Raw genomic sequence first — 7,716 nt, 5'->3', positions numbered from 1 at the left:
CTTTATGATCCACACAAATGAGAAAGGCTAAATCTTAATAATGAACATCATTAAAGCATGCGCCTTTTCTTCTTTAGAATCCAGTAGGGAAAAGTTGAACATTTTCTCAAATTAGTTTACTTTTCTTGAAATGTTTTTTTTTTTTTTTTTTGCTGTATTTTTCAGTGGTAGAAGTCTTGTAAGAATCTGATCTGCAGAATCACCATGTGGACATGGTTATTTTATACCTGACTCTTAACATATTTATGATATCAATAAAAGTAATCAAGAAGGATTTAAGATTTGTCATCTCTCTAAAGTGTACAATGCAAAAGCAAAAAAACCCAAAAAAACAAAAAACCTTTAGTAAAAATAGCATTGACAGCACAAATATGATGTTTCACAGTTGTATTAGTTTCTTAACCTACATCTACCATTACATATCAAAACTTGCCTCTATAAATGGTAATAAATGTCCATTTCTTAGAGAAAATCTATCAGAAAAAAGGCTTTCATATTTTGAGAAACAGTCTATAGGTAAATGACCAATGGCAGGCCAAGCCTACAACATCTGATACCCTCAGAGGGGTGTAGATGGTCTTGTAGCTATGGGCTAGTGACCTGAACTGATTCACTGGCTTTCTTATTTTAGACTTTTAAATCTTTTAATCTCTGTGTCTCCCCAGTAAGTACATGATGAACCCTGTTGTATCGTGCTATGCACAAAACACGTGCTTTGCAAACACAGTAGGTGCTGTATAAATGCAGAAAAGGGCTACAAAAACCAAAGCACTGCATTATGTACATGGTTTATGTGCAGGAAATTGGAGGAAAAGATACTGGGAATCTTCATTATGCAATTAAACAAGTTCTATGACCTATTGCCAAACACATTATTAACTGTCAAAAAGTCAAAGTAAAAGGAGTGTTTTACACCAAACTAACTCTAATTATCTCACTGCCACATGCTTTTTTGGAATTTGTATTTTTACCTCAAGTATTTCCATATCAATTGTAATGAATAATTTGGTGTGTTTTCTTAGGAAAATATGTAAATTACTGTGTAATCACAATATTGCAGCAAACAAGATAAATGCAAGAATGATCACCTAAACATCTAATTAGTTTTTCTACACAGTCAGATTTATGCTAGAGACACTAATTGCGCCTAACATTTTAATGAAGGTTTCAACATTGCATAAATAAGACTGACAAACTACAAACAATTTTCATTTATTTTCCTTTTTCCCTTGCTCAAAGACAATTTGCCTTTGTACAAGTAGCACACACCTGCTAGGCAAGATATGTTGATGGGCTCAATACTCTCAGCTCCTACCATCTCCATCATAAAGAGGAGGTAGAACTGCACAATAGATCATCTTTGGGGAGGGTGACAGTGTCAAGGGAAACCTTCAGAATTTTAAACTTTTCTTCTGAACAAGATCACTGGTGCATTAAAACTTGAAAATAAAAGTACTTTCATCCATTAAAGTTTGACATAAAACTGAGGTTAAATAAAGGAGGCTTACAACAAAACATTATAAATTTTAGCAAATGGTTGCATCATAACTTTCCAAAATGACAAGGTTTTGACATGTTTGGTCTATTTCTATTTTATTAATTATTAACAAATGTGGTGTAGTAAAGATGCCAACCTGCTTGATCAGGAGTCTGTGGTCCTGCAGTGCTGGGAATCAATGTCTCTGTTCCTTGCTGGGATATAGTGGTGAGGTCAATTGTTGTTTTATCTTCATTCCTGTTATTTCCTGAAGTATTGCCTTTTTTGGGAAGAAACATTTTTTACTCTATGAGTTCTTTTGATATTTATAAAATGTAATTAAAATTATTATTATTTTGCTGGGGAACCAGCAGATGTTATAATAGTTAGGTTGCTGGACTCCCAAGTAGTTGGCTATGGTTCGAGTCCCAGATCTACTGGCCTAGATTTCACGGGATCAGCAGATGGCATAATGGCTATGTCGCTGGACTCCCATGTAGTCAACCGCGGTTCGAGTCCTGGACCCAGTGGCTTAAACTCAAGCTGGGCGCGTGTGCATGCATGCCCAAGATCCCGAGAGAAGAATGGAGGAGAAGGGATAGTGGCATGGCCATCCCCTCTGGGGAGGGATTTCTCGCTTTCTGTCTCTCTGTCTCTGTCTTTCTGGTGAGCGCACGCGCCCTATAGCAAAAACCTCTCAAAAAAAAAAAAAGAAAAAATTCACATGGGTGTGTGTGCAAGCATGTCCAAAATCCTGAGAGGAGAATGGAGGAGAAGGGATTGTGTCATGGCTATCCCCTGCCCCCACTCCCACCCTCGTGGGGAATGATTTCTTGCTTTTAATCTCTTTGTGTCTCTCCAGCAAGTGCACGTGTGCTATAACAAAAATCTTTCTCTAAAAAAAGAAAAGAAAATATTTGCCAGAGGGTGCATGTGCTTGTAGGGGTGGAGGTGGTGGGAAAGAACGTGAGAAAGCACCCTCCCCACCTCCCACACACAAAGGGATGATCACACCACAATCCCTTCTCCATTTCTCCCTTCTTTTGGGATCTCAGGTACATATGTACATGCACCTGGTATATTTCTCAAGTTGCCAGGTCCAGGACTCAGATCATGCCATTGGTCACATGGAATCCAGCTGCCTTAAATCACCATGGCACAGTCTGGCCCAATATTTAGGAAAAGTAATTTTTGAATCATGGGATTAATGTGGTATTTTTATTTGATTATTTAAAAGCAAATTAGAGATAATAATATGATCAGAGGCAGGTTTTTCATCAGTGGACTATTTTAAGATGAACTCAGCTGTATCTTACAATTTTTTTGATTATTTGCCCAGGGACATCTTAGATTTAACTTTTACAATATGTGATAGAATTTGAAAACCCATATAATTTTTAAAAGTCTTAATATTTTTTCACTTGGTTTCCATATAAAATAAAATAAAAAAAATTATAATCTTCACTAAGTGTAACTGTTATAAACCAAGCTCCTTCCTTTAGCACCTTAAAAAAAAGGGTTACAGACATAACTGCAGAATTAATTTTTCTATCTACTATTCTATAAAAATAATATGAAACCTAGCAGGCTGAATTTTACATAACCTAGAAATCACCTAACAGGCTGAATTTCAGATAACTTAGAAATCTTACAGTTTTGAGAAATTATACTAAGCAGTGTGTAACTGATATACATTGGGCTGGATTCAGGATAGACTAATATATATGTATACAAATCTACACATGCCACAAATCCATTATCTAAAGGAATAACTATAAAAGCCACCTATATTTGTTTAATGCTTTCCTGGTCACAAAGAGTTTAAATTTCAACCTACATCAGATGGTGAAGAATCCAAAGAGAGAAATAAGAAACGTAAAAAGCAATCTGAAAAGAGCTCAGTTGAAAAAGAAGAGATATAAATGAAACATGAAAAATTATAATAAAGTTCAATTTTAGTAAAGTCTGCAAGTGGGAACCTACTTCCTCTATCACATTTGGGCCATTCTTAAAAAACAATAATTTAAGCTTATTCAGCCTCTGAGAGGAAGAGTAGGCAGTGCTTTATTTCTGTGGTACTGTCTATTTAATCCAGTAAATCTCTGTTAGGGCTCTAGAGCAATTCTTTTATAGAATATTTGATTTCCATAATCCCTGTAGAACAGACATTTATATTTCAAATGAATTGGTTCATAATCCTTTGAAATTTACAACCTGCAGAGAGAGATTCCATTGCCCTGAATAATATACAGATATCAGATTAGTACTGAAACAGCGCCATACCACTGGGTATCTCCGTCCTTTCTCTGCTGGTGCTTTTTAACCGTAATCTTCTTCTGTTATTATTCTTATCTGCTGATGGTTCTTGAGGGGGACGTGGATGCAGCATATGCAGATTGGCTGGTATATTTTCAGATCAAAGAACAAAAACCAGAACAGAAAGTACTATATGGTTTGAAATAACTCAGCAAATACAAATATCACTATAATGGGAATACTTATGTATCATTTTGACATAACGTAAAGCCATATTAAAAAAAGACAACTTATTTCTTCATAAGAAAGGCATTTATTATTATTCTAATATTAGGGTTGTATCAGGCTTTCAGAATTAACATATTTTATTCCTGTAATATAATGTTATTGAAAGCTTCATATAATTTGATGAATGCTAATCATGCAATTGCTGTATTAACAAATATAGAAAATGAAATTGACAACCAATACAGAAAAATTACTTCTTCCTTTAAAAAAGAAGTGTAACTAAGCAATCTTTCAACGAGAGCTTAGAAAGCTTTTAAAAGAACTCTGGAGAAGTGAGAGCAAACCTGAAGAATAATTCTTAAGTATAATTTAATTCTGTAAGAATATTCATAGCCACATTTAATATTTACTGAAACTTGATTTCTTGGCACACTATGATACACTTAACTGGTTTTTCTTATTGACTCTGCAACTGAAATGCCACAAACAACCCTTTGAGGCAGATGTCACATATTATTACTATCAGCATCAGTAATATGGCATCCCCATTCACAGAGAAGGAAACTGAGGCTTACAGTGACTAAGAAACTTGATCAAGTCCTAATAAATAGTAAGTGGTAAGAGCTGGGACTGGATCATCTATGTTATTCATCTCCTTGTCTCAGTTTTCTATTTCATGAGAGAGAATATCTGTAATAATGATCATTAGTTGCCTTTTTTATAAATTTTCTTAGAGATTTTTGCTATAGGGCACATGCACTTGCTGGAAAAACAGAGAGACAGAAAGCAAGAAATCACCCTCCACTTCCTGGGGAGAAGGCCATGCTGCAATCCCTTCTCCTCCATTCTCCTTTCAGGATTTTGGGCATGCACACACACACACATGGTGTGTTTTAAGCCACCAGGTTTGGGACTTGAACTGTGGCCAACTATGTAGGAGTCCAGTGATGTAACCATTACACCATCTGCTGGTCCCAGTGATCATTAACTTCTAAATTAAATAAAATGAACTCAAATGGTCCCCCCCTTTTCAGTTCTCACTGTAGTCAGATCGAGAAGATGGAAAAATTGACAGGGAGTTAAAAATACTGGATTCTGGTCTCAGTTCCCTCTAATGAGTACTAACTGCAAATTACTCTCTCTCTTAATCTTTAAAATGGGACAGAAATCCTTTCTTTATTCATAGAGTTGTTTTGTATCAATGAGAGAAAATAAGCAGCACTATACAAATGGAAGAAATTAATTAAAGGATAAAATTGAGCTAAGAAAACTTAAGGTCCATATGGAGTTTCCAAAATAAAACAATGAGATGCTATTTTATATCCTCATTCGTTATATGAAGATAAAGCTTATCTAGAAAGGACAAAATTAAAAACAAATAATAATAAAGGCCAGAGAACTATGAGGAGAAAGTGTTGGCTGATCAGCCTGTGTATCGATTGTGTACTCCCCACTGACTATGTGGCTGACTGTCATAAGACATCTGTCTCAAGATCATTCCAGGCTGCAGTCTCCTTAGGCTGATCATGCATGGTGCTGGACAGGCTATCACCGCTGTAAGTTGCTTCATACAGCTTCTGCTTATGCCATCCTATCCCTTCCTCCATCTCCATTAGATTCTCCTCTGTTATTTCTGTCCAGTGTAAACTCTTTTAGAACAACTTCCATGCATTGTGTCCTTTTCAGTGCCATAAAAGACCCAGCCTTCATAGGGTTGGTGGATGTGTTGCTGTTGCCATCTGGCCCTGCTGCCAGGGCTCTGATTCCAGAACCAGGGACTGACTCTTATTTGATACTAGCTTTGAGAGATCAAAAAGTTCCCTTCATGCTTATAACTTTTGCTTTAGAGTTGTTCTTTTTGGATTGATAGTGAAAACACAGAGTAATATAGTAATTTGAAATAACAGAGTCAATAGAATGATTGGTTCTAGAAAATGCATGTGTAAGAATCCTGAATATATTCGATTACCACCACCATCTTTATTAATAAATGATAATTCTCTGGATTTTTAAAAACTAGTCATGGATAGAGCTTCTGATTTATCTTAACATTTCTCATTATTTTCGTGATCTATCAGTCTTAATGCATGATTCTTTCTTACCATGAACAGAGACAGTCTGCTTCATTTGGCGAATATTTTCTTTGTCTCCTTGCTCCTCAGACTCAGATATCAGCAAGGCTGACATTTCTGTACTGTTAACACACTTCTCTATGGTGGACTGCTGGCCTGATCGATTATTTTTGGATCCAATAGATCTTACTGTCTACAAGGGAAAGGAATTAATCTGTACAGTAAAAAATTAACAAGCATTGCCTTTATTTCCTATAAAATCCACATAGAAAAAAATAATATTTAGACAAAGAGTGAGAAAAATACCAGAGGAAACAAGAAAGTTAAAACATGATGGAAAGAGAAACTACTGAAAAAAAAAGTTAGAAATGGAAAGAGAAAAATAATGTGAGATAAAATAGAAGACAAGGAAGTCTCCTAGATACATAAATTAAAACGTGCTTATTCGCTATATGCCATCTTCAGTAGGCAAGAGTTGAATTAAAAATCATTGTATATGTCAGAAGTTCAGAGAAAATTAAAAATTAAAAAAATAGCACTTGATCATCTGTTCATTATAAGGTATGTGGTGATTATCCACCTCCTTTTTTGAAGGAAGCAACACAATGTGCTCACATGTATTTGCCTGTGAGTTTTGTAATATTTAATGAAAAGAATACTAAAAAATGCTAATGTTGACATGACAAAAAGGAAATGGTTTTGAAATCTGCTTAAATCCAGAATCTCTGTTCCAAATTTATTGAAGCCTTCTGCTTTGAATGTAGTATGTAGTCTCTCTCTCTTTCTCTCCCTTCTCCTGCTTTTCTTCTACCTCCCACACTTGTCTCCTTCACAAGAGGAGAACACTCTCCTTACTGTTCATGCTTGGATAGGCTCCTCAAAGCTTGCTCCTACCTCGCTGGATATCCTCATGTTATTCCTTCTTCCAGAGAGTGGAGGTGGTCCAAGAACTTTGGATCCAAAGGCAATATGACAAATATCTTGATTTTTACTGTTCCGTACATTACCTGCTCCTCTGTTAATGAACTGATCTGTTTGGTTAAAGGAAGGTGATAATAGTCCATTAATAGACATAATGACAAATACTATGTTGCAATATTTATGAAAGTACAGTCCAGGTCCCATAGGATCCAAATCACCCCTCTCTTGTCTCAGTACTTATTAAAAATACAGACACTGAGGCCTAACTTCAGATCTTTTACATCTATGGAATAGTATCTTAGGGGAAGGCAAGAATACTTTTAACAAGTTCTCTGAAGTAATGTTTATCCTCCTCATTATTTGAGAGCCAGCATCACAAATGTTTTTCTTCAAAATAAATAAATAAGTAAACGAACAAACAAAAGTCAAGCCATTAAAAAATATAATATTTCTTTAAGGAAATAATTGAGATAAAATTATTCAACCAACTGAACAACTATTTCACTGAGTATTCTCTCAGGCATTTCCTAGAGGTTGCTAGTGACATAAAAAAGATAAGACATATTGTTTGCCCTCAGGAAGTCTAAAGGGAGGTGATAAGACAAGTAAACAGGTTGCTAACATAAGGCAGACCAGTAGGAGTGAAGAATAAGTGACCTCTTAAATGAACCTTGAATGACTGATACAATTTCAAGAATAAGAGATGTAGGGTGCCCTAAGCAGGAAAAGAGTGCCTGAGAAAAAGCATGGGAATGGGAAAGA

General features: G+C 35.6%; 1 protein-coding gene across 6 annotated transcripts in view; it reads right to left on the bottom strand.

Moving 5' to 3' along the window:
• CFAP20DC (CFAP20 domain containing) overlaps positions 1 to 7,716 on the bottom strand; it is a 276,467-nt gene that overhangs the window by 118,713 nt on the left and 150,038 nt on the right. For all 6 annotated transcript variants that reach the window (XM_006169141.3, XM_006169139.3, XM_006169140.3 and 3 more), the window contains 4 exons: positions 6,928 to 7,064; positions 6,064 to 6,226; positions 3,761 to 3,877; positions 1,635 to 1,757 (listed from right to left, as the gene is read on the bottom strand). In XM_006169141.3, the coding sequence (XP_006169203.1) occupies positions 1,635 to 1,757; positions 3,761 to 3,877; positions 6,064 to 6,226; positions 6,928 to 7,064 (540 nt within the window). The remainder of the gene's footprint in view (positions 1 to 1,634; positions 1,758 to 3,760; positions 3,878 to 6,063; positions 6,227 to 6,927; positions 7,065 to 7,716) is intronic.

The sequence above is a fragment of the Tupaia chinensis genome, unplaced genomic scaffold (genome assembly GCF_000334495.1).
Source record: "Tupaia chinensis unplaced genomic scaffold, TupChi_1.0 Scaffold146828_1, whole genome shotgun sequence".
NCBI classification, from domain to species: Eukaryota; Metazoa; Chordata; class Mammalia; order Scandentia; family Tupaiidae; genus Tupaia; species Tupaia belangeri.
This window is presented reverse-complemented; position numbering and strand designations above follow the sequence as displayed.